This window comes from Seriola lalandi, unplaced genomic scaffold, assembly GCF_002814215.2.
Source record: "Seriola lalandi dorsalis isolate HSWRI2012SDOR001 ecotype SW California unplaced genomic scaffold, Sedor1 jcf7180002054955, whole genome shotgun sequence".
Lineage (NCBI taxonomy): Eukaryota > Metazoa > Chordata > Actinopteri > Carangiformes > Carangidae > Seriola > Seriola lalandi.
In genome coordinates, this window is record NW_019525506.1 from 1,609,357 (window position 1) to 1,637,123 (window position 27,767).

Consider the following 27,767-nt stretch of genomic DNA (forward strand, 5'->3'; position numbering starts at 1 on the left):
GCAGCAGAAGTTAACCATATTGTTTGATCATGCACTAGTCTGGGACGTTTTATCTACCTAGCTAGTGTATGACATGTAAATAATGCGTAATTAACTTTGAGTTAATAAAGATAAACTGATGATCTATTAGGAAATGCATTGAGAAATTAATGATCATCATGTTAATAGACCAGTTTATGCATTAAATCATCATGAGTCATGGATTAGCTTTGCTTGAACCATTTTGATACTATTTGCCAAACCTGATAGTGGTGAGGTGGTTGAAGTGATACTCGAACAACAATCCATCTAATATCTGTATTATTGTGAATCACTCACTCATCTATTCTTAAATGGTCAATGATGAAAGTTGGTGCTGTAGAGAACGGCAGTTGTGGTCATCTTGACTTTATGTCAGTTACAAGGGATTGTAATGGTGATGGGTTTTCGTAGCAGAACAAAGAGTCATCACACCTATGAAAACCAACACCAAACTGAGTGGGGGTGAGGTTGTATTGAAAATATTAAAAGTCTGCAGTAGGGCAACATTGGTTGGCATATTAATACACTTTGGCTCAACCGTCTCTGACATAACAATAATAATAATGTTTTTCATCATATATCTCATATTCTTTCTTCTCTTTGTTCTCTGTGCAGGTTCAGTAACAGTCAAGCACCACCGGAGCGCTCTTTCTCAAGGACTCTTCAACAGGACAGATGATCTCCAGCAGCATAGCACAATGACAGTGTGGGCACTCTGACTTTTCAATTTGGTATTCCTCTGTGTTGTCCAGCAATGCATGCTGGTATGTATTTGGAACTTTCAGTATTCAAACTTGTACAATCATAGCTCATGTTTCATATTATCTCTATGATATCTTCTTTGTGTTTTCCCTCAAAGTGTTATATCAAATTAATAGCAAAAAAGAACTGTTGTATATAGTGTTATGTGTGCTAATGATAATCTTCTGGGACTGATAAATCAATATGGGAAAAAAAGTAGAAAAATACAAGATTTTTAGATAAGATATTTTATATTCTTTCATATGACAGCAGTGGAAAATATTGTGTGAATTGTTGTTATGATAGAAGGTGTCAGCAGTATTGGTTGCACTGGCATCAGTGCAAGATGATAATTGCTAATACTCAAACCATTACAAATGAATCTGTAAAAATTACACTGTGCACAAACCAATTACATGCCCCCGAGCCTGTGGTGTGGATAGGGGAACACTTGGCATAAATGAAAGTCAGTGGAGCAACCAAACTGGTTTGAAATGAGTCATAAACTGTTCAATAGCAGCCAATAGCAATAGCAGAAAAAATGGAGTAACCATGTTCTGTCTATCTCACTGTTAATTTCTTTGTCTCTTTCTTATGTTTAACGTGAAATGTGTTCTGCCCTCAGAAAGAGCTTTCATATGGGGTGGTGTGTGTATTTCCTTTGGATTGGGGGGGTGGGGGGTTACATCCCAGACGTGTTACCACGGTGACAAGGTGCTCCCTGCCGCCGTCGGGTCTCGGCCAAGTTGGGCGCCATGGTGACTGGGTGGTGACAGACTTTGTGACGAGTCCACTGGGACACCATGGTTGGGTCAACCTTAAAAACACACGCATACGCAGACATGCATGCAACGCACACAATTACACGTGCACTTGACACAGATACTAAATATGCAAAACTGAAGCACATATACGTAACAACCAAGATATGCAGACAGAAACTTTTCACGTTACAATGGATACATGTACAGTATGAGAAGTTCACACACCTACAGTATGCAGACTCAGCTACCAACCCACTCATATCACCTACTTCCCTTTTGCAGTGGGAATGATTCCAGACTTTTATCCCACTTATTGCCTGGAGCCAAAACATCCATTAAAACATCCACAGTGCTCATCTATGTTTGTTGATGCTATCATATCACTGTGTGTGTGTATGTGTGTGTGTGTCTGGGTGTGTGGGTGTGTGGGTGTGTGTGCATGTTAATGACTTGCCTCAGCATTGGGACGGCCTGGTGATTTATATTTCAGTGTTGTTGCATGTGCGCCTGCTTGTCTGTGTATGTATGTGTGTGCATTTCCCATACACACATAGGCCTACTATATAGTAGACAGAGGCATACACAAAAATCCTGACAAAACATAACAAACAAAGGAAAAATAACAAATGTCTATCCTAATATAGATCTTAGAGATGCACACAAACACACACACACACACACACACACACACACACATACACACAAAAACCTTGACCAGGAAGACAGGAGAAGGCAAGGAGCCACAGTTTGAGCTTCCTGCTGTGAGGGGTCATGACCCCTATCAGACTCTGTGTCAGTCTGCCTATTGTGCCCAGGGTAGACCGCAAACACACACACACATACACACACGCAATGCTATAACTTACATGGTCTCCATGACGATGGTGGGGGCGACAGTAAGGCGGCAGGATGGCGCTGTATTGACTGCTGGGGTGCTCTGATGAGAGGACCTGATCTAATCATCATAATACATTCACTGTATCAGAGCAAGATCTGCAGGTGTAGACGCGTTATATGATTATGAAGTGTATTTACAGCTGTGAAAAGTGGATCACGGCAACATGCAATCAAAGTAATATATGCAAAAGAGTTAGTTTGTATTTTGTGTTTTAAAGCACTGTATAAATTACTATGATTTGACTTATATTCATTTGAGGAATGGTTATTACAAATTAAATGTGTTTTGTGTTTTTTATGTAACTTTCACAGTACAGGATACAGTAAAATCCAGTTCTAGATGAAATCCAGATCAGACAGACAGACAGGCTTCCAAAAAACAAAAAATAAATTAGGTTTTATTTGATATTTTTTTTATCTTTTGTGAAGTGTTGAAAGCAGTCAAACTATGGGTGAATGTAAGTTTGTGTGTAGTGTGTGTGTGTGTGAGTGTTTGTGTGTGTGTGTGTGTGTGTGTGTGTGTGTGTGTGTGTGTGTGTCTGTGTGTGTGTGGTATATGGAGGGAGTGATGACGGAGTTCTCTGCCATTGACTTTGACCATCAAAGCCAAATGAATACAAGAGCTACAATGTGGTAATTAACTGAGGTAACACATGTTTGTATTTCTCTTACGATTAACAAGTTGCACTGTAAGTCTGGTACAACCCTGATAATAGAATGCCATTCAATTTAAAACTTTATATTTTTACACCATATCTATTAGTGAATATATACATCGCGAGTAATAAAACCTTAAGGGTCAACATGGGAAGTTGCCCTTTTTTTTTTTTTTAAATGAAACAAATATCAACAAACTCCTTTTCATGGAACAAATTTGGCCCAATTTCTGTCAAGAATTGTACTGCTGCTGTTACAGTAAACTTTGAAATAGCCAAATTCAGAGGGACTGGCTTCAGTTTCATATCAGATTCCACATACTTGTCCTAAATTCTCCTTGTCCCAATCCTAATCAGTGTCAATGATGTTTGACCACATCATACCTCTTTCTTTTCTATCCTGCTGGCGTCTAATCTAGTCCACTCTAGTAAGCTCTTTATCACTCTTCAGCGTTGGCTGTATCTTACAATGGGGCACAGAGATCCAGCACATACAAATTCCTCTGTAAGAGCAAGTTGTCAGTAGAAAAGTGGGAATTCAGACTCTGCTCACAAAATAGTCTGCAGCTAGAGGATACAAAACACACCTACACAGGGATGAAGAGGTTGCAGGGTTTGTATTATACAACACTTGCAGGTAAACCTTATCCCACCTCTGAGAATGTGTATCTGCTGCCCCCTTTTGATGAGTAAATATATGACAGTCTTTGACTTGGGCCAATATGGTGTTCCACATTAGAGTGTGGCATCTAGCGGACAGCACAGAAACAGGTGAATATGGTTATACTTGTCTGTCTGTGTATGAAAGAGAGTGACTTTATTTGTTTTTATATTTATTTTGTGTTTCTTTCCCTGTAAAGCAGCCTTGGACCTTGAAAGGTGCTATAAAAATCCAAGTTATTATTATTATTATTATTACTTGTGTGTTTTTGTGCATGTGTGATACCTTCTACTGTCTTTATTCGAAGTCTGTCTGTCATGTTTGGGATAAAGACAAAACCTTGATGTACTGCTGTTTTTTAGATTCTTAAATCTCCACTTTGGTCCCCTTGGATTTATCTTAAAAGGACACCTCTTACTGTAAGACAGAAGTACACTTGAATGCAGTGCTGCAGACAATCATTTTGTCAATCACTGTGGATGATCCAGCCCAAATTTTAGATTTTCAAAAGTAATTGGACACAATGGCTACAAGGCTACATGCTTCCTGGGCAGCTGTGTGTCATTTCAACATTAGGTCATGCACAAAAAAGGCTCACATGGCTCAGAGTTGACTGAGGGTTTAGAGTTGTTTTAGATTAAGCTCAAGTAAACATGCCACAGCTGGGAGTCAATTTGGGCATTTAGGGAGGGGCAAAAGTGCACCACTGCAAAGGATGGGGGTCATTGGATTTATAAAAATCCTATAGCTGTACTCTAAATACTTGTTTAGTCATCAGTTTTGAAGTTTGCCCTCAGAGCTAAATTTCATAATTTCGCCAATCGCTTATTATTTCTGGATTGGGTTGAAATTTGTACACAACATCCAAGAAACCTTAAGGATACCTTGCAACATGTATTCATGTAAATAGTTGTTGCTTAATGTTTTTACTCAAATAAACATCTTTAATATTAAAAAAAAAAAAAAAACTCAACTAGTTTTCACTTTCTTGCAACAAATCTTAATTCTGTGTGGTATTCTGCAGTTCTATCACATCTAAACGTTATTTGGTCCTGCAAATCTTTCTAAAAAATAGCTTCAGAGCTGAAGAAGCACTTTATTTACTCTTTATATTTTCCCAAGAAGGGTTTTCTATCTTTTTGTAACAGTAAATATAGCAAATGTAAATAATACACTATAATGTCCATATAATCATATCTGTTTGCACGCCATGGATTCAGAAACAGAAAAAAAGGTAGAAAGTGGCCTTGTTAAAGCCGGCAGTCATTAAGTCAACCATGGCCCAAATATGTGCCTGGTCTAATGTGGGCCGGATCACCATAAAAGACTCTTCATCTGCCCCGGAGCTGGCCCAGTTCAAAAAAAAAGGATCTGTACCGGTGTTTGCCCGTTGTGCCAAAGGACACCGGTCCACGTCCGTTGTGCGGATCTGGTCCAGAGTTTTTTTTTTGCAGAACTCGGCCGGATTCCAGTCCAAATAATTTTTGCTATCTGAGTTAATTGCTTTTATATACAATCTATGCTTATATCACCATATCACAGGTTTCATAAGTGAAATTGGACCGACTGTCAAGATAGCTCACCTCCTACTCTTATTCACACTAGTGGGATACATCGTTTTCCACGCTGTAACACCACAAGACCATAATACACCCAATACATTGGGTAATAAAAAGCATTTGGAGAGCGCCGTGGAATAAAACACAAACAAGGAGTGTGAGCTATATTAACGATGTAGCTTGTTAAACAGAATTTGAGCAGAACCGGAAGTACGCTGAAGCGTACTACCTTGACCTGCCAGTGAGTTTCCGCCCACCTCTTTCTCTAACCAATGAGCGAAGTCGGCACACCATCCTCCAGGGCCGCTGTAGTTCGCGGGAAACCGGCCGTAATCTGGATACAATAAACATAATTGTACTGGAGATTAAACAACCTCTTTTGATACGACGTCAATGTGTTTAGTACGTTTTAAATAGTCACGGTTACAAACGGCGTTGTGACACAGCTCAAAATCGCCGTCTTTGCAGGACCACTGCCCTGGCTGCTATGCTAACATCCGACGCTCGTTAGCTAGGTTATCACATTGGCTAACAGGAGCACTGCTGCATGCGACTGGACAGAGAAAAAATACTGCTGACAAGAAAGAGACAAAGGACAGCGGTTGTCAGTCACGAAATATAATGTTAAAATGAGCTTGTTCAATCTCGACCGTTTTCGTTTCGAGAAGAAGGCAGCGACGGCAACGGACAAAGACCAGGATAGCGGCTCCAAAAGTCCAGAATCTGAGAAGGAGAACAAGCCAGGTAACTAGCAAGTGTTAAAGCTAGCTTACATTGCTGGTAGCCAGATGTGTGAAGCATGCTATCGTTAGCTGTAGTTAAGTAACAGGTGTATTAACACGCTGTCGTGAAAACCGTCGTCTTATTATATTTACACATTACACATTTGTAGATGTGCCTGTATGTAGCTGGGCAGTTCGTTTTAATACCTCGATGGCAACATGTCAACACCAATGTTGTGAAGCTAATTAAGAAATGAGGCCATTAGAGCTTTGTGACAAGATTACTCCACTCTTAATACTTCAAGACCAGAATAAGATAACAATTTATATCACAACGTTATCATGAGATCATATCTATGTATCACCCAGTTGTAGCTCAAGTAGGTTTGGATGACAAGATACATGATCACTGAGCCCATCACAGTTTCTGGTATGGGTCCCTCCAGGTCCACCGTTTATTATTTCTTCCTTCAGGGGTCTTTGAAGGAGGTTAGAGGGGTTCCAAATAAAATTATGTGGTGGTGTAATTACACTGTTAATATTGTGTCATCTTTTTAGCATTTTATGGAGGTGTCACTCTCCATGTTATCACTATGAATAGAAGAACAGCCCACCCTAAAGCCTCAGTATCAGTAAATCCTGATGGGACATACTGTACTTTCACAGAGAGGCAGGCAGCACAACACTGACATACATCGTAACACAAAAGTTGCTGTAAAGTAAGCAAACAAACAAGAAAATATACAAGTCCATCCTGGTCATCTTGTCTCTTGTCATCTATTATTGCTATGCAACTGCTAACTTATCATTTTTTTTTAATCATTTTGTTTTTCAGCTCAGATGAATCCAGTCAAAACTCCATCAAAGTCTCATGCACGAGGAGTGGTTTTTGAGGAAGTCATTACTATTGATTTAGAGGAGGACGAAGGCCTCTCTGAACCAAAGACCAAAATAACATCAACTATGAAATCCAAGCAAGTGTCTGTTTAAATGACAACAATTCCACTTTTTTTCACTTTAAGTGGATTCATACTGTTTTACACTCGTCTTGTTTTTCTCCAACAGGAATTCCACAGAGAAATCATCCGAAATTGTGCCATTGGATAATACGGATGATGAGGACAACGAATTGGATGCAAAAATTAACAAACTCCTGGAGATATTTCCTCATTTGACAAGGCCACAGCTAGTAGAGGTGAGTTGAGATAAATCAGAGGCATTGCAGCTTTTCAGCACAGAACACATTAGTTTAACTCTGGATACTGCATTCCAATTTGCATGGTCTGTACTCCAGTGTTTCTTGCCATCAAACATTTCTCGATAGATTTTACTGACTTTACTATAGGCTTATGATTTTGCACTGTTCAAAGCAACTTCCTCTGTTATGTTTTCAGGTCATTGGAAGCACAACCACAATGGATCAAGCCATATCTATCTGCCTTCTGAGGTTTGGTGATGAGGAAAGTAAGTAATCACTTTTTCTATAAGCACATAATGACAGCCCATCCTCATTTCCACATGAACAAGAGTTAAACACTTTCCCGTGAGGGGTTCTACTATGAGGAAGGCGTATTTTGTAGTTGGAGAAAAAACATCAATTACCCACAAAAACACCATAAATATACATTTTAAGGATGAAAAGTTGTTGATTTGTAGTCAGTAATGTTGAGCTCATTCTCAGGGCCATAAAGCAAATTCCAAACTTCATGCAAGATGGCATGTCTGAATTTGGTGTTCATTTGGAAAAAAGTAAGAAACATTTCCAAATGTGGGAAAACTGCTGTTTTTACTGCAACATTTGAAAATATTTCTTCAGTCAGGAGTTGTTTTGAGAAAACTGATTATTTTGTCTTTTCAGCCACAAATCAAGGCAAGAAGAGAAAGTTAGATGGATCCAGCAGTTCTCAAGGCAGTGGTGACAGTCAACCCAGCAAGAAGAAGAAACCATCAATAGTAGTAGTAAGCATGATGGACCTGCACAAGCACTGCATAAGGATGATCAGACTGATTGTGTGTTTATGGTGATCATATAAACATTCAGTGTGACTGAAATCTTGTGAGCTGATGGTAGAAGGTTTGGAGGAGGCCTAGATGTATTAGGCAGAACCATTTATTGAAGCTTGAAGTTAACAAGTGTAATGCCACCCAATTCTGAAGAATTCCTTCATGGTCAACCGTAACAATTTTTACGCCACGTCACACTTAGTACATGTTCAAGTGACGTTATTCTTCCTGGAACCACATCACATCCATACATGTGCAAAGAGTAACTGGTACCTAATTCTGACTTTAAGTCACCTTTACCTAAGTAATGTCCTTTTCAGAGAAGATGGGTGTAAATCATGACCCTTAGGGGTATTATGGTTATGATGTGTTATGGCTATTCACATGTCTTCCCTTATCTCAGGGGGGTCTGTGCTGGACCTTTGTGACTATGGTAATTTCCAATGGAGAGTAGGCATCCTAACATTAACAGCTGTATAACAATGAAACACTGCTGACAGTAAGGGACCTGTGTGACCTGTGGAGAAATGTGGCCTAATACTGCATGGAGACCTACAGACTTAATATTAAGGGGAAAAACACCTAAAGAGGGAAAAATTCCATGACAGATTCCCTCTTTTCTATAGTGAGATCAGCACGAGCTAACCTAACTAACCCAGGGTCAGGGCAGAGAAATCGTCACACCTACTTACAACAAATCAATCACAGTATTTATATAATAATGAATAATTAAGTAAATCACAACTAATAAAGTCCAATAATTGAAAATGTTATACATTGAATCACTGAGTCAATTTGAAATCCCCCATGATGCCCCAGTCTGCCACCAGTAAATCCAAACGTCTACATAGAGTACATAATATTAATACTATGCATATGATTAGAAAACACTTAACACATATAACTAAAGACATGCATAACATTCTTTTTATCATTGTACTAAAATATAAGAGGAACCATCATTATTATATCTGCAAAGAATTATTAAGTTAGCAAAGCCAACCTATTATTACATATTATAGCCAAATTAGTAAAGTAAAACAAAACAGAGGGCTAGCAGCATGCACATCTAAGTAGTTTATTTAAGACTTGTTCACCTTCTTTTTTTTTTTTTTTCTTTCTTGAAAAGCTCTCTGATGATGAAAGTAAAGACGGTAAAGAGCCAAGCTGGGAGAAGCAGGAGGCCATGGTGAGAAAACTGCAGAAAAAGTTTCCTGACCAGGACAAAGAGGTGAAGACACACAGACACACGGTTCCACTCTGTAACACATTTAGCTTTTTTTTTTTTTTGAATGATTTGAGTCCAATCTGATTCTACCCTCCCAAACTGTATATAATCAACATAACATGACAACTGTACTCTCTCGGTCACTGAGCCTATGAGTTTGTGATGTCATATGATACAGTATAATGTGATGTTCCACAAGTCCAGAGTAAGGAAGAGGTATTACTCCCCTTTCAGTTTAACCTTGCAGAGTAGCAATTGCATCACAGCTAAAAAAACAAAAAACAAACTCAGAGCACATTCAGCGTTCATTACAACTCAAGCACTACTAAAGCCGTCTTTCCATTTACTACAGAAAGCAAGTTGTAAGTAGTTTCTACAAAATGCCCCCTGAAAATAGTCTTTACTGTATTCAACAGAACTGCAGAGAGGAGGAAAATAGAAAGTGTTTACAGTGTATCACCTGTAAACACTGCCATCATAACCTTAATTTTGAATGACTAAATTATTCAGTAAATTAATGAATATGTAGGCAGTGTTGAGATGATGTGATTTGCTGCACCCGAAAACATCCAAACTTCATTATCAACCAGTAAACATAGGCACTGAGGATAACACAGGGAACCGCGAATCATTCCGAAATACAGTTGTCATCCTGTCATATTTATAAACCATCTGCTTTATCTTTCATTTGAAGCAAAAACCAATGATGGTCTTAGTTCATCATCTGCTTTACAGCTACTTGCAATGATGAGTTATCCTAGGGTGATTTTCTAAGTTGATTTTGCGAGGCTGTTTTCTGGAAACTGAGTATCCTGTGTTTTAGTTGTGACTTTGGCTGACGTCTGTCTTGTTGTAGGAGCTGCGGCTGGTGCTGCAGGAACACGACTGGAATGTTGAGGACGCCCTGCAGGTTCTGCAGATGTTCTCAGACCCAGGTGTGAGCACAACAGCTGTCATCTGAATCTAGCCATCTTTTCATTTACTTGATGTATATACATACTTTTAACTTTCATGTTGCCAGCTGATTCTGATGCTTATTCAGGCTGTTTTTTTTTTTTTTTCTGTTGTCAGATAATACCAGCTTCAGCTCACCTGAGTCAGAAGAAAAGAAATCCAGGAAATCAAAGAGCAAAGACAAGTCAAGCAGGGACCACAAAGAGTTGAAGCACCCCAAAGATCGTGCAGAGAGTAAAAGTGATCGTAAGGATTCTAAAGACCACAGAACTGTTACTGAAACAAAGGGAGACAGTACAGATGATACAGAAGCTACAAAGGACAGTGAAGACTCTTCAGACTCAGATGACAACAGAGGTTCCAAACAAAGAATTAGCGCATGGCCTAAACGTTCAGATTCAGTGTCATCATCCTCCTCTGTCAAGGAAACAACTACCTCCTCCTCATTGAAGTCACCCTCCTCTTCCTCTGCTGCCCAGATGCTGTCCAGATTTGCCAGCGGGACCAGTATAGCTAAGAAGCAGGCAGCAGAGAGAAAGAGAAAGGCACGTGCCTCAGATGAACATGTCAGCTCTGAGGGGGACAGTGATGATGAAGAGGACACAGTTAGCAGCGAGTTTGAGGACTCTGATGATGAGCTGGACTGTAATAGCGGCATGACAGAAATCAAGAAGGAGATACTCACCTTCTTCCAGGATGCCTCTATAGATGAGCTGTCGCTGATCGCTGGGTGTTCTGTTAAGAAGGCCCAGAAAATTGTGGAACTGAGACCCTATGATAGCTGGAAAAGCCTGGTGAGAGTGTTTCTAAACAAATACATCAAATAGACATCATGCAGGTGATTGCTTTATGTCAGTTTGCACATGGTATTAGTGGTGATAGGTGAACATCAAAGAATAGCAGTACAGCAGTCAGTACAGCATTCACAGAATGAAATCGTCCAACCAAACACCTGTAAAATGACTTTCCCCTGTGTAGAGACAAGACATTCCTTACAATCTATTGAATAGCAGAACTCTTCACCTCCTGATATATCTCATCTCATGCTCTTTTTTGTTTTCCATACATCTATCTGTTATCATTGAGTAAATGTTTAAGAACAAAACAACAATAGGGCAGTTCAATGTTTAATATCTTTGTATAAATCAAACAGAATGATAAGGTAGTGTTGTTAACACATTTTTTAATGTGTGTTTGGTTTTATAAGGTGTTTTTAGAACCATTTAGAGTCACACATAGATATAGATGAAACCTGACAAGGCAGGACTGTCTGCTTCTTGATGCAGTGACACCAGTGAAGTAATTCAGTGATTGATAAATTATTACATGATGTGGCAGTGATCAGGGACTAAATGATTCATCAGAGTACTTCCTAACAGGTTGTGCAGTCGCGATGAGTGGCTGTTAAATTGTAATGGTTCTGTCCTTTTCAGGTCGCAGTCTTTCATAAGGAAAATGGACTCTCAGAGAACCTACTGCTGGGCTGCAAACTAGTCCTCAAAGAGCGGAAGGTTGTCCTGGGGCTCATGTCCAAATGTGAGACCATTTCCTCAAAAATGGTAAAGCAGGTCACTGTAGTGACGGAGAAGGGCACAGGGACCCTGAAGCAGCCCAAAGTACTCAACCACCAGTGAGTAAAATGCACACAGACACACTGAAATTAATCCACAGTCTGCAAATTTGTTAAACTAATAAATTAAAAAAAAAAATGGGGTGCAATCATATAACTCAGCCAATTCTCTTTAAATAAGCATATAGGTGTCTGTAGATTTTGGACATTTTCATGTAATTTTTAAAGGCACAACTTGCTCAATAGCATTTTTGGGTTAAGTAGTATTCATTGGTGTCAGCTTGCTACCATACCCAAACACATGTATAGTAAAAACATGAGTATACAGAAACATTGTATGAAACGAGAGAGCCCACCTTTCCATGAAATGTACTGTATGTACATAGTCTCAAGTTCTGCTCCGAGACTGAATCATAATGATTAATGAAGTGTAACAAGTGATCAAATGGATTGTAAAGAGATGTGCCCACAGTTGGAGGATGCATTGTTTTTGAATGCCAGACAGTTTTCTCAGTTTCAAAAGTGTTATTTAGCTAATTAGCTAATTATCAGTATACATGCTGAAACATACTGGGAGTTCTCAAGGTGATTTATGCCCACACAGAAAACTCACTGCTTTCGCTGGTGTTACAAGAGTAACGGTTTTGTACATTTGTTTCCATTAATGATGTATTAGAACTTATTGGAGACTTCCACTATGTGTGTTGCGGCTTTCTAGTACCTTAGAAAGTCGCTTGTGAGGCAGAATAGGTCCTGTGTATTTGTGTGACACGCTGCTGCTGTTCCAGGGAAGCACACTGAGTCCAGAGAAGTTTCGAAGGTTTTAATGTAACAATTGGATAATACAGCGGCTTTACACGCGCCCATTTGTTGTTAAATGTGTACACTTGGCGTGGTGTATCAAAGCAAACAAAAGGAACATAAGCGATCATAAAAAACGGTCAACAAAAACTACGGCTACCCAGACTCGCCTCACTCTCCCAGTGCAGGTGAAGCAGGTCATAATACAACCCACCGGCTGTCAACGACGGTGCTCACGTGACTCCAAACACTGCACGTCCCCATGGCAACTAGACAAAACCAATCAAACACAAAACAAACGATCAGAACCAATATACGGCTCCTACAATGTGTTTTTATAAAAATTAAAGATCCTGTTATTGATTGTCTTTCAGGTTCCAACTGAAACCCTATCAGCTGATTGGTCTAAAGTGGCTGCTGCTTCTGCATGAGCACAAGTTGAGTGGTATCCTCGCTGATGAAATGGTAAGGCAACCAGCTCAGGACCTGTAGGAAGAGGCAAGCCCAAACACAAATCAAAGAGCCTATCTGTAAACATGAGTGTTACTGTGTCAGACTCAAAGGGTTCTTTGTGTGGATATATTGCTATCCTGCAGGTGAATAAACAAAGTAGAGAGGAAGAAAGAAACAGAGTAATAGCAGAAGCGAGTTACGTTTGTTGTTTTAGCCCCAAGACGGTGAGAGAAGTGAGAACCTTGATTTTTATAGTTGCTGTGGTGCTGTCTGTCAGGATTTTTGCTGTTTACACTTGTGGTTTGTGATCTGAAACACAGATGTTCAAACATCTTTTTTTGTACCTCCACCTGGCTCTTTCTTTAATTCTTTGTATTTGGTATCTGACTGACTATATCTCTCCTCTCCTCCTCTTTCACTCGCTTCTTCACTCCTTCTCTCAGGGTTTGGGGAAAACTATCCAGGCCATAGCGTTTCTGGCCCAGCTCTACCAGAATGGAATAGAGGGTCCTCATCTCATCACTGTGCCATCCTCTACACTGGGTAATAGTCTCCACAAATTCACACACTTTGCTACTTTGCTTCATATCAAGTGTTAATGGTTGCTCCACTTCTGCAAATATTAATACAACAAAGCTGCTTTTCTTGTATGAAAGGTGCTATATAATTAAAGCTTATTATTATTATTATTATTGTAAGTTTATTATTGTAGTTTCCATAACAGAAAAAGAGCAATGCACTCCTCACCTCACATGTTGCTCTGGTGTATTTAAGATAACTATGATAATTTATGTAACTGCCCATTAATAATGCAGTGTTTAAGTCTGTGTTTTTTGAACTTCTTGGAGCTCTTTTTTTTTTTTTTTGCTTTTGTGGTGATTCCATTCTCTCTGTCTTGTAGATAACTGGGTCAGAGAGCTGAAGCTGTGGTGTCCAAGTCTCAAAGTTTTAGTCTATTATGGTAAGACTTCTCATTCATCATTTCACATTAAAATCTCATGTTGTGTTCCTTTTATATGAATTAACCCTGCAACTGACCTTGGAACATGAAGTATGCACAATGAGGGTTTCCCATACATAGACTTTACTTGGGTGGGCCGAACAGGTATATTTATGGTCCGCCCACGTGTGGTGTTACGTTAGTAGACGCAAACATGGTGGATATTGAACAAGTCAGTTCTCAATTCCAGTCGGTGGCAGTGAAGCTGTTGGCACAGGTAATGAGACAGCTGAGGGAAAGGCAGAAGCAGCAGGTCCCAGTGTGGTTAGAGCAATATGTCACTGCATCTTAAATAGAAAATTAAATTAACACAATGCTGCATGTTAATTTACAGTACATTCCTGGTATGCTGCCTGCTGTGTGTCCATGTGCTAATTTAATTGCCCATTTGTTTATTGCTTGAGCCCTCTGTCACATTGTGATATCTTCAAATGAATGAGGAAGTAGTACTTTTGGATACCCTGCTATTGTATGTACATGACCTTAATCATTCTTATTTTGTTCAGTGCATTTGGAGGGCAGACATGATATTTTCTCACATTTTGAGACAAAAGCAGAGTGTGTGCTCGTATGATCTATACAGGATCTGTGGAGGACCGTCGCTACCTCAGACACGATATCCTCACTGAAAATGTTGACTTCAACGTCATAGTCACCACGTGAGTAAACACACAGACATCATGGTTTATAGATCATTACAGCAAGTGCTACTGGAAGACCAAATTGGTGTCATCTATAAGGGCCGTCGAGAGCCTGAAGCAGCTTTTCATGCACAGTTAATCACTTAGGTTGTGTTTGCTTTGTTTCATAGGTACAACTTGGCCATAGGGAATGATTATGATCGCAGCCTTTTCCGCAAGCTGCGTCTGATGTATGCTGTGTTTGACGAAGGTCACATGTTGAAGAACATGAACGCCCTGCGCTACCGCCACCTTATGGCTATTAATGTTAGTAACCTGTCATTATGTAATGCATTCTCTACCACAACCATCCCACCATGTCTGTGCTGTCTTCATATCTGTCATAGAATTCTTTACCTTTCTATCTTCTACATCCAGATGTATTGCTCATAACGGTTTGGGATGTCTGTTTGGCTCTCTCACTCTCTCCCTGAAGGCTCAGCATCGCTTGCTGCTAACAGGAACTCCTTTACAGAACAACCTCTTAGAGCTGATGTCTCTCCTGAACTTCATCATGCCTTCTATGTTCTCCAACTCCACAACACAGCTCTCCAAAATGTTTTCTATGGTAAGTGTGTGGGTGCATGTGAGACGGGAAGCTCAGTTTGTTTGGACAGACTGTAGCTAACTGTGATTTGCTCACCCTCCCAAAGTCAGCTACTAACATGTCAAATTTGAATTTGAAATGCTAAAAAATTATTTGTTTCAAGTGGGAAAACAACAACAAAAATGACTTGTTTTGACTTGGAAGTTATTATTTTTTATTTTCTTTTTCTTTTGGCCAATCTGATCAAAATGTTTGATCCTCTGTTATGTGTCAGAAATCTCATGAGGAACAGAGCCGTTTTGAAAGGGACCGTATTTCTCAGGCTAAACTCATCATGAAGCCGTTTATCCTCAGAAGAGTCAAGAGTGAGGTGAGTTGATCTGGCAAAATAGCAAATTTGTAATTTGTAAATATTATGTGTTTCAATAATGTTCTAAATGGAAAGCTGGCATTAAAATCTCCCTCTTTTGTGAAACATTTCGCATATACAGTTTTTGCTCAGCCTAAATGTTTTCATTCTGAGGTTATTTATTTGGTTTTTGCATCAGGCTGTGTTAAAACTGATATAAATTGAATCGAATGATTTGGTTCTAATTATAAGTTATAATTCGGCGACAAAATATACATTTCGGAGCATTTTTTCTTATTTCGACCAAAGCACACATGCAGAAACAATAGATTTCCTTGGGCAGCACCACTGGTTTAATAGTGACAATAACAAGATCATCATCGGTTAAAACCCTGTTAAGTATTGTGAATAATTAACAGTCTTTCCTATTCCAGGTCCTCAAGCAGCTGCCAGCAAAGGAAGAGATGGTAAAGTTCTGCACAATGAGTGAGAAACAGCAGGTTCTCTACCAGGCCGTCTTTGAAAAACTCAGGTCTTCCACCAACGGCGAGAGTAAGCCTCATTTAAATGGCTGCACTAACTGCTCCCTATTGTCACTGCATTATTTTTGTACAAATAATGAAATGAATTTGTGGTAAATAATTTGTCATTGCCTTTTCTCTGCAGAGCGCGAGTTGTGTAATGTGATGATGCAGCTGAGGAAGATGGCAAACCATCCACTGCTTCATAGACAGTACTACACCACAGAGAAGCTCAAAGCCATGAGCAAACTCATGCTCAAGGTCAGTCCTACTCCCTGACTGTCCCTTGTTTGTTGTCATTTTTGCTCTGTGTAACTAACGCATAGTCACCCTAACGGCATTAGTGCCAACTTTAGTCCAACACAAAAAGTCTGAAGCTTTTTGTTAACATTATACTGTATTCTGCAGAAGCTCTGAGAGACAAATGATTTTTCTGTTGTCTCTGTAATTTTTTTCTCCTGGTTCTCAGGGCTTTGGCAGTTTAAATGAAATTCACAGCCTCTTGTGGCTGAAATTAGTATTACAAAAACAATGCTTCTCCACGACCCCCCCCCCCTTTATTTATTTATTTTTATGTACTCTTTTACTTTTTTGGGTTTCTATTCTCCCTCATGTTAAATGTTTCTATCTTTCCATCCTTAGGAGCCAACTCACTTTGATGCAGATGCTGTACTGATCCAGGAGGACATGGAAGTGATGTCTGACTTTGAGCTACATCGTCTGTGCCAGCAGTACTCCTCCATCAGCTCATACCAGCTCGAAAACAATCTCCTGCTTGACTCTGGGAAATTCCACTACCTCACAGAACTGCTGGAATCTCTTAGAAACAAGGTATATACAGATGTGCAGAATCATGTCTGTGGTTCATGCAGGAGTAGCGCACACTGCATGGGCAAAGGAGTAAAAGATAATTTAGCATAACTTTTCTTTAATCCCACAGGGCGACAGAGTGGTATTATTCAGTCAGTTCACTATGATGCTGGACATTGTGGAAGTGCTGATGAAACATCTCAAGTATCGTTACGTGAGACTGGATGGATCTACGCCCATAGCCGACAGGTCAGAGTTGTGTCAGATTCAGTATATTGAAGTCGGATCGACTGTAGCCAATAATTCATATTTATTAATTCCAAATCTTGTAAAAAGGTATTTAGTCACCCGTATGTCAAACAGCATAAATTATCCTTATTACACATCATCCTTTGTAATGGGACTATTGCACATGCATACATTACATACATAAAATTATATTAGTTGTTATATAGTTATGTATTAGTTAACCCTAGAGTTTAGCATGTTACTTTGGGGTGAAAATTTCTATGTCACATTGAGAAAAAATGTTCAACTTTGTCGGCATACTGTAAATTATGTCACATGTAATGTCTAAAATGAATTTCTTTGTCCTGCAGGATTGTGTTGATTGATGAGTTCAACACGGACCCCGACATATTTGTGTTCTTGTTGTCGACACGAGCTGGTGGGCTGGGCATCAACCTCACCTCAGCTAATGTTGTCATTCTACATGACATTGACTGCAATCCCTACAATGACAAACAGGCAGAGGACAGGTGTCACCGTGTAGGCCAGACCAAGTAAGATGAAATCTGTTACTAATACTCTTAAGTTTTACCTGATGAGGTCTTGTGATTGCATTTCCTTCTTATTTATCAATTACATAGTTTTATGTGTTGATTCACCGTAGAGACTAATGTACTTAACATTGCTGTGTGTCAGGACTGTAAGGGTGATTAAGCTGATTAGTAAGGACAGCATCGAGGACTGTATACTGCAGTTGGGCCAGAAGAAGCTGAAGCTGGAGCAGGACATGACTACAGCTGAACAGGGTGAGGAGATGTATACACACACTTATTTTCTCAAATGCATGCACACCCTGCCCAATAATCATAGTATATTAAGTTCAAAGGTTGGTTACCATCCAAGTAATTAAGTTACAGGATCATTGCATTGCTATAACAAAAAATATTGAATGCTCTATGCAAACTATAAAATTGAAGATAATAATATTGAAAATAAAAGAGTGTGCAATGCATATTTGTGTCAACATTTGTGTGTTCTTTAATAGAGCACAGTGAATACGCACATAGTTCTTTGAAACAAATGGGGAGTAGTTACTTCTCCAGTAGCAGCTGTGTGTACATCATGAACACATGAATGATAAATATGTGATAAGTGAGGAATACGCACTTCCAACCTCGCTCTGCTACTTCCAGCTCTGTTAATGAGGGTTTACCACCTCTTCAGGCCTATTTTAAGGATTTCCTACATTTTAAATCCTGCAGAGAGCAAAAATGAAACATTTCAATATTTGTTGGTGAAAGTCTCATAAATCTTTTTCTAAAAATGAAAAGCTATAAAAAATATAAAAGAAGCATAGTTGATAAGTACATCCACATATAAAATGTGATGAGGTTTATTTCACACACCAGTGTGAACAAAGTATTTCTCGGTTAACTACACAAAGCTTTTGATAATTAAACATGTAGAGCATTGTTACATACAGAAGATTCAAATGTTTTAGTTACTATACAACTGTTCAGAGGTTCTCCAAGATTACTATCACGTTTCCACATACAGGCAGTAGGTCCAACGCTTGAGGGATTGTTGTGGCATGTATTTTAGCCATATCTTGAGGCATGCAGAGTTAAAATTAGTTTACTTGCATTTACCCTAATCTTCTTAATTACAATTACATTACAAATGAAAAACATAAAGTATTGTTTGTTCTTTAGGTGGTGAGGGAACCATACCTGAAGATATGGCATCTTTGCTCAAAGCTTCACTGGGAATGTGATACACAGACTCAAGAAACTTGACTGTACAAATACATTTTCGATGGCATTCCTGTGATCCTGGGCAGACTTCAGTGTTCTGACTGAACAAACCACTTTTGCGTCTACACCAGAAAACTACTGAGAACCGTATGCTGCCACGAAAGAACGTTGTGATATTGAGATCTGATTGACTGTGTAGCTAGCTGTGCCTAAAACACTATTTTTACATGCACACAGTCATTGCTCTTACTTTGTCTACGAGGCCAGTATATAAAGGCTAAACAAATACGTTGCCCTTTAAATATTATGCACTCCACACGTTACGCAAAGAGATTCCGAGCTATAGAAACTTGAAAGAATGCGGTGTTAAGAAGTTCAGTCCAAACCGTTATTAATGCAGCATGTGTTGGAGTACACCATCAAACTTGTGATTCTCTGAATATTATGACTGAAAGTATCAAAGTTTAGGTTCACATAACCTGTGTGATGTGAATGACGCCTTGTATTATTTACATTTAGATGTGTGTACGGTATGCTGGTAAGGACAGTGAGAATGCTGATAAAATATTCAAAATTGTTGTATGGGTATTGTGATTACATACTGAAATAGGTGGTGCACGGAGAATAGTAGATTTTCTTTTGCCATTCTTCCTACCAGACAGTGTCACATCTGGCCTGTCGTACTTGCCAGTTTTTCTAAAAAAAAAAAAAAAAAAAATATTTGTTTACATCCAAATATTTTTTACTGCTACGATCCTCAGCGCCATTTGAACAGCAGCAAGCAAAGCAACTATACTGAAAATGTTACCATTCACATTGATTTCCATAGCTGCCATTCCTGATCAGTTGCAGTTACATCAAAAATTCAGCCAAGTATCTCGAAAATGATATTCTATGTCACTGGTAGTGTAACGTTTTGATTTTCATCCTGATGTCATATGTAAAAGGCTAACACTGTTACCATCAGTGACATTTTTTAGCAGAGATAAATTCAAAATATAACATAGAATGTCTTACATAAATATGGTGCTTGAATTGGTTTTTTTGCTGTTTTTCTTTTTTAAATATCTTGAGTCAGGTGACAGAAGACGATGGTTTGAGGAAGCAGCTGCTGCATTCATGTACTTTATAAGTGGCTAATGTGTTGTCAGTGTACAAGTGTTAACTGTAAAAGCTTTTACTAGGTAATTTGTATGTTTTTTAGGTTCCCGTTTGAACTAAATAATAAATATTGGAATAAATATTTGTGTGGTCATGCCTACAAGGGTTCAGCAGGAGGATCCACCAATAGGTTCATGTATTAATAATGATGATAGACTTAAACCTTTCTAACGCCAGGTATGGCAACAAGGTCTGTTTTATACATTTCAAATGGGTTTTGACTTTACAAAAGTAAATGATTTATAGATAAACTAAACATGCAAATCTGGCAATCTTGAATAGCTAAATGGTTACTGTGTATGGCATACAATACAGCTAGCACATTGAGGAAATTAGTGTGTGTTTGGCCTTGAGGTTATCAATGCATGTTCAATATATGTCATTGCATCAGACTCAAGGTTACTTACAAAGGTAACTGGCAGTGTCCTCAATCAAAATCTTTTTATTTTCGTATGTACAGTGGATGCACAAGGACAATAATTTGGTTCTTTAATACAGAGATATTACAAGACATTTACATAGAAGATGACTAACAACTGCTATTTTTCTATTCTAATGATGGTGCGTTAAAATGAAAGAGAAATTAGTTTACTAGTAGTTAAAAATTGTGACACTTAACTTATCAAGAAAATACTAAAAATGTATATTAAAACATTGTGATCTAATAATCTACTCAGCATTGGGTGAGTATCTTCCACACTTGAAGCCTGTCAAGTGAGCATCACATTTTATGGTGTAGGTGAAGTAGAGAACTCCTTTGCTGAGCTGACAGCTTAGAGAGTGAGTTCCTCGCTCGGGAAACACAACACATATCCCAGCTCTGTCATTATAGAGAACATCCCTGTCCCAGACTTCAAACCTCAACTCCTGACCCAGTTCAACTGAACCAAAGTTGTAAGTGGCATTCCACACTGGGTCATTGTTGTCCATTACCGTCTCAGTCTCCTCGTACATGCCGTTGTAGAAGATTTTCACGTAGGCGTCTGTTTTTGTGAAGGTGTCAGCCCTCAGACCTGCCGCTCTGTGAATCTCCAGTCTGAGAGTTCCTCTGCCAGCTCTTAAAGGACAGCAGTTATGGTCCAGGTTTGGAGTTGGGGAACAGTTCTTTAAACCAGCCCGATCTGCCTGCAGCTGGTTCTCTTTAATATACTCGGTGACAATGCTTCTCAGATTAGCACTGATCTGTGAGTCCTCCACCAAATGATGCAGAGGGAAGATGGCGTAAGAAACCACATCGGGGTTGTTGTGGAGGCTGTTCATCCAGCTGTGGTACGCTTCAGATGGGTCCTGCTGGTAGAGGATGTCGGGGAAGTACCTCTCCCCTCCAATAACCTCAATCCTATGGGTCATGAAGCCTTGGTAGAAGCCCATGCTCATATTGCCCTTCAGGACGTGGTCACACTTGTTGGAGAAGGATACGTTAGCAGGGAGGAAACCCAGAGCCATCCGGAGTTCCACATTCAGGCAGTTTTTGATCTCAGACTCAGAGAAACCCTTCAGTGTGGCCAGGCAGGTCCTAAAGGCAGTGACTCGCTTCACCTTACCACCAAGCTGGACCTAGGAAACGCAAATAAATGATTAAATGAAGGTTGAAAGCTCCCCATTAACTCCATGTCATGAGCTTCAGCATTGTTCTCCACTTGTTAAAACATTCCTATAACAAAAAGACATTCTGTATCATAAAAAGTATGAAAAGAAGATCCTGTGTATCCAACACATTTCTCTGACCTGGTGTATGTAGTGTGTTCCATAGGTGTCTATCAGCCGTCTATACAGGGCTCTGCTCTGGCTTGTGTTCAAGCTCTGTGGGAGTCTCTTCAGATGCTTTGTGAACTCTGCACTCAGCTGGGGATGATCAGCCAGCCTGTAGCTGAAAAAACAAAAGGCATGTGGTGTTCAACCAGGACACTGTGAGAATGTAATCTCAATTTATCTGTAACCTCTGACCTTAAGACATTGTAACTATGCTAAAAATGTGTTTCTTTTGTGTACCATTAGTTCCCTTTTACCTGTAGTAGGTGCAACTGATTTCATGGATGGCAAAAGTGGCTTTGTCCACGCTGTGCTGCGAACGAGCAAACTTTGCCATGTCTGAGCGGCTTCCTCCCAGCACTGCCCTGCCAATATTATCGAGGCTCAAACCCAGATCCCAGTTGTTATTAACCAGGGAGTTGGAGCTGCGCAGCAGGGAGTCCACAGAGTGGTGGAGGGCACTAGAAAGCTGCTTATTGCAGCGGCTGAAGGGACGCCAGTCGAGCACCGCTGCTGGGAGCCTCTGAACCTGAGAAGGATAAAAATGACAGGATGTACATGGGGATGCAGGTGCAGGAAGAAAATAGTTAAAGGAAGTGGAAAAAACAGAGCAGAATGCGCTCTGTTGTGGATGGAAATAAGGGAAGGGAGTTTAGACTGAGTGAAGATGCCGTGAAAAAGAGTAAGAGGAGAAGGCTGAGCAGCAAGTTTTCCAGCTTTCACCTGTCCATTTTGGAAGCGGTTTGGACACAGTGTGCAGGTGTGGTTGTCAGCCAGATGAGCTTTGACATTGATGACATATGCCCCTGTTCGACGCATCCGCACCACATCAAAACCCTCTCCTGCCAGGTTGTGGCCAGGGATAAAAGGAGCTTTCTCACACTCTGACCCAGATCCAGTCTGACAGCCCTGGACAGCGCAGACCTCCAACATAACTGGCAAAGCCAGTACAATCAGAATGAAGTTGCTCCGTCGATAGCCTCCTGCTTTCATGGTTACCTAAATGTAACAGAGCACACTGAGGTTGAAAAAGTAGTCGCTAAAGTCTGGATTTTAATGATTGCTTTGTATAAGCACATTTTGCTATTCACCACTCCCTATAACATTTAGGGAGTGTCTCATATGAATCCCAGTTAAAGTATTTTTCAAACATGCTTTTCAAAAACATTTCCACAGGTTTACCATTGAACAGACATATAATAGGAGATGAATTATGTCTGTTACACAGTAAATGCAGATGAGCCTCTAATCCTCTCTGCTTTAAACTGGAGTAATCCTGCCACAGATGTTGTGTCAACATTAAAAACGTGCACAGCAGAGACATGCACTAAAAACAGCACATTATCAGAGGACATGGCACCCTTACCTTGGACTGTTTGTTTTATTGTCCTTCAGTTTGTGTCTTTGTCCTCCTTTTGGAGTTGTCAGGCTTTAGCTTTCTTCCCCTGCTAAAATGCCTCTCTTGCTTTTAACGCTTCCTCCTCACCAAAGCCCATCGATGGCACAGCTCACTGTGAATGATGAACTGCAAACTGGCTAAAGTCTTGATCCTGCTGGTATTGAGATCACGACTGAGAGAGCTTTGGCTTCACTGGCAGCCTATGCTGAATGCCTACTGGGCGCACTCTTTTGTCTGTCCTCCGCCTCATAAAACAGACCAAGGAGGGAGTTGCCCTGCTTCAGGGCTATGCATCTGTCTCTCTATCCCTCTTCCTCTCGCTCTCTTTCTCTCTCCCCTAAGGCCGTACCAATTTCCTCAGCATGAGTGGGTTTGTTTTCATGTTCAAGATCCAGCTTTATGAATCCCTCACAGCTGCGTGTTTGTGTGTGCACGTGCATGTGTGGGGGAGGGAGATATTTGTATAGTCACGAGAGAGAAGATGCACATTGCCCTGAGCACTCTTTACAGGAAATAGATATGTGTATGTACGTGCACGTGAGTGTACAGTACATGTGCGTATGTCTGCTGGTGTTAACTGTGTGTGTTTTTGTCTATATAGTGTCTGAGCCGGCCTGTCTGTGTACTGATAACCTTACCAAAACCATGAGGTCAGCTTCGCCATTGTCTATTTATGGATGTGGGTGGAATGTAAGTGGTTTTTGTCAGTGAGGTCAGGGAAGATAAAAGTGTTCTCTCTGTGCAAGAACTTCCATTCAGCATGAGAGGGAGAAATTATTTGTTTTTCAACCCAGATTTGCTGTTAAATTTAGAGAACCAGTATGTGCTTTGGTGCCACGTTTACAGATTTATGCATGAATCTAGTGTGAGTTCACTTCAACTGGCGCCGCTGTGTGTTTGTATTAACATTAACACTATACTTAGCATATTTACACATTTAGAAATCTTATCCACATATCAAATCTTATACAGACCTTTTGACAGGCCAATTACATTGTGCAAGTGACCACTTACCAAGGTATTTTTTTTTTTTTGAGAATTTCAGACATTTCTGAAGTTTTACACGACCAGAGACATACCAGGCATAGGTACAATATAAAAATGAAGACACAGATCCGTGAAATTGTTTTAAATGCCTTTAATTAATACTTAAGCGCACTGCAGAACAGTTTAATTGACATACATTTAAGAAATACTGCACAAAAATAAATCTGACATCTAATGCTTCTCTTATTTAAAAAATATCTGTAAAAATATTAATTGTTAATTTGATTTTTGAATGATACATTCAAACAAAGTCATAAAAAGTATTCAAATTCTGTAATGGGGGATGAACATATTTGTATACTACTGCACTGGCATTGTGCATCTTGGCCTCGTGGGGGCAGTATTGGTTCACGATGGCCTTTGGAAATCACTTCTGCTCTCTGTTTTCAGTTTGCCATAGGTAATCTGAAAGGCAGATCTGAAAGGCAGTAATGTTTCCAATGATATTGTCTGAAGTTAGTAAATGCAAAAAGGCAAAGTTAACCAATGCTAAATAACAGCTTAAAGTGTATATCATGCTATCACACACAATCTATTAGAACTATTACATTTACTATCTTTTTACTTAAATGTGAAAATCTTCCACTCCCAAGATATGTAAAAGAGATATCTGAGGTGACAATCAACAGGAAATCTGAAAATAAAATCTGTCACATTAGATTAACCTGCTTCTGGGCGCCAAGCCTCGAATGTGTGTTTTTCTCAAGCCTCATCTTGCAGTGTCTCCGTCTCTCCTTCATCTTGCCCAACCTCTCCACGTATTTCCTCATAGCCTCTAGTCATCGTAAACCCAGGCAGTCTTCTCCGTCTCTTCACCAGGAGTACTGTCCCGATGACGACCAGCACCATCATACCCATCACCCCAAAGGCTATGCCTGCCTTTTCTCCACCAGACATCTGGCTCAATTCTGGGTTAAGCTTGCGTGCAATTTCTTTGATTTCCTCTGGTTTTGCAAGTTTCCACGCCTTGGTCTGCCCCACTCTAACCCAGCTCATTTCTCCTTCAGTCATCACCATTACAGTGTTGGTGACTTGCATGGTGACAAGTGGAGGTTTCGTGAAAGGAGGCAGATGGACTGGCAGCAGCTGCCCACCTGTGAACAGTCCTGACTGCACACAGTAAAGAATTTCACAGCCATCGCTCACCGTAGCAAGGTGCTGACTGAACTTTGGAGGGCAGCGACGTTGGCCTCCTGCCAGCGGGTTGCTTGACTGACAGCTGAAAAGGCCTCCGAATGGTACTGCGTATCTGGTGCCGGATTCATAGTCGTTACTCACACAGATCATTTGGCCATCCGACAGAAACTTGACTGAAATGAAGCTTTGTGGGCAGCTTTTGGCTCTGGTGAGGGGGTTCAGGAGAGAGGGGCTGTATATGCCTCCAAACAGATACCCTGTGTTGTCCGGGGCCTTTCCGTTTACAGAGCACCAGTAGGTGTTGATGCGGGCGGAGCGAACATGGTACATATCCTGACAATCTGATTTATGACAAGTCTTCAACCACAAAAATCCACAGGCATAGCTTTGCTCATAACAATGGTGCACGTTGTAACCCTGCTGTCTCACTTCTGATCTCAGTAACGTTGGGGAGTAAGGTGAACGACAGGAGAACTCTCCTGTATCAGGGTTTTTCTGGGCCAGGGCATCACAAAGTGGACCTGCATCTGGGCTCAGTTGCACACACATTTGGTAGACACCACCAAAACTGAGGTTTGTAGCAGGGCCCTCACAGGAACTATCATCAACGTTGGCCTGGAAGTTAAAGTTCTTGGAGCCGATATCGACACAGCCAGGGCGGGTGTTGACCTTGTAGTAACGCTCTATGGCTTGATTCACTCTAAGAGCCACTTTGTCAACTGTAGGCTGTGGCAGATCAGAAATGGTGTTTGTGTTTATGAAGTAGGGAAGAGGAAATCCTGAGCGATCAATAGCAACCAGGTTGTTTTTGGTACTTTCCTGCCACTTCTGCAGAGTGATGCCAGGATAGAAAGGTGTGCCGCCACCATGGCTTTGAATGAGAGAGTACTGAATGTTGGACTGATATGTTTGAAGTGATGAGCTTTGTTGGGTAGTTTGACTGCTTATGTCGAACTTGAGTTTGTCAAAAAAGTTGAGGCCAGCCTGAGATGTGACAGAAGAACCTTGTGACGCACTGTCTGACACATATGTAGACCGGAGGTAGTCTTCCTGAACCAAAGACGCCCCAGCATCGACGCTAGTGATAACATGAGTTCCATAGTCCAAAACCATCCTTTCTGAGAGGTAGTCTGCGTTCCTCGTCTGGTTGTTTTCGATGGCATCAGCTATCTCTTTGGCTTTTTGAGCAAAGCGTGTGTCCAGAGTGAAGTCTGGATAAGCCTTAACTGTGTAGATGAAGTTTCGGACCTTTGAAAGAAAATAGTACAACACAATTGATGTTATGTTGTTTTTTTAAAAAAAAAACAAAAAAACATTTTATTTGCTTTGTCACATCTGTCCAGTGACTGCAGATGGGAAATAGCCTTCTGACTGACGCAGGTACATTTATAGGTGTTTTTAATCCACACCACCTCTGTTAAATAGACCAGAACTGAACATAGAACTGATTTATAAGCAATCCAAAGTAGAGAAGGCTTAAACAAAAAAGATAGAGATGATTTTAGTTCTTGATCAACAAACTGCTTTTTATGTTTACTGCTTTTTTTATTTTATACATGTAAACCAAAGCAAAGTTAAATCGTACCTGCACTCTGGCTGTAGTTGAAGAGTCTTTGACCTGATGGGTTTTCATCCTCTTGTTCTCAATAGAAAATTTGCCATTCAGCACAGAGAAGAAAGATATGTCTGCATTTATGCTGTGCGCTATAGAGCTTTTCTGCTCCAGCCAGGAGTCGATTATCTCTGAGTTGGTCTCCACACCCGTCTCTTTGTGGGGAATGACAAAGACCTCGTCTGGGATCAGGTAGACCCCGTCCTCAGTGGTCTGGCACTGGAAGTAGCTGAGGTTCATAACTCGGCCCATATCCATGTTCCGGAGGTTGTCCCAGCCTCCACCTGGCAGCACCTCCAGTGCTGTGATGGAGACGTTGGTGGAGGTACGACATTGCCTGAGCCCATTGGTTGGGCGGCTGATTGGGACAGGAGAGCAGACATGAAGGAGAGAGAGAGCCAGGAGAGTCACTGCTGACTTCATGCTGACTGTGTCCAAAATGAGTGCTAAGACAGTTCAATACTGTATATCATCTAAGCCAAGTTCCTCCTTTTATTTTGCAGTTTATCATATGACTAGCAGGAAGATCTTGTTTAACAACTGGTGGGGGTGGATACAGTCTTGCTTTCATTTGCAAGTCTGCATTTTTTTATGTTCCAAATATTCTGTAGGCTACTTAGTAACAGAAAAAACAATTCTATGATCCAAGAGTTTAACCTGAATACTCTTCCTTAGTTATGTCTAAGATTATTTTCTATCACAGAAAAATAAACGGTATAATATAACCTTTGCAATATCA

General features: G+C 40.2%; 3 protein-coding genes across 3 annotated transcripts; 1 reads left to right on the forward strand and 2 right to left on the reverse strand.

Annotated features, from left to right (window-relative positions):
- Positions 1-5,582: 5,582 nt before the first annotated feature.
- On the forward strand, positions 5,583-20,161 carry smarcad1a (SNF2 related chromatin remodeling ATPase with DExD box 1a). The gene is made up of 23 exons (XM_023395009.2): positions 5,583-6,043; positions 6,857-6,995; positions 7,087-7,216; positions 7,416-7,485; positions 7,880-7,980; positions 9,155-9,256; positions 10,110-10,188; positions 10,325-11,001; positions 11,641-11,837; positions 12,953-13,043; positions 13,475-13,574; positions 13,933-13,992; positions 14,615-14,690; positions 14,843-14,978; positions 15,148-15,279; positions 15,533-15,628; positions 16,042-16,159; positions 16,274-16,389; positions 16,771-16,959; positions 17,069-17,187; positions 17,538-17,720; positions 17,863-17,972; positions 18,879-20,161. Exons 1-23 carry the CDS (start codon positions 5,929-5,931, stop codon positions 18,938-18,940), a joined length of 3,198 nt encoding a protein of 1,065 aa, XP_023250777.1. The 5' UTR covers positions 5,583-5,928; the 3' UTR covers positions 18,941-20,161.
- Positions 20,162-20,507: 346 nt separating this feature from the next.
- Positions 20,508-23,647, reverse strand: prf1.5 (perforin 1.5). The gene is made up of 5 exons (XM_023394952.2): positions 23,200-23,647; positions 22,557-22,832; positions 22,091-22,362; positions 21,810-21,951; positions 20,508-21,638 (listed from the first exon to the last, which is right to left on the reverse strand). Exons 2-5 carry the CDS (start codon positions 22,824-22,826, stop codon positions 20,751-20,753), a joined length of 1,572 nt encoding a protein of 523 aa, XP_023250720.1. The 5' UTR covers positions 22,827-22,832; positions 23,200-23,647; the 3' UTR covers positions 20,508-20,750.
- A 708-nt stretch (positions 23,648-24,355) lies between these two features.
- Positions 24,356-27,483, reverse strand: mpeg1.1 (macrophage expressed 1, tandem duplicate 1). Its single transcript, XM_023394950.2, has 2 exons — positions 27,002-27,483; positions 24,356-26,664 (listed from the first exon to the last, which is right to left on the reverse strand). The coding sequence occupies exons 1-2, from the start codon at positions 27,449-27,451 to the stop codon at positions 24,982-24,984; spliced, it is 2,133 nt and encodes a 710-aa protein (XP_023250718.1). The 5' UTR covers positions 27,452-27,483; the 3' UTR covers positions 24,356-24,981.
- Positions 27,484-27,767: the final 284 nt, after the last annotated feature.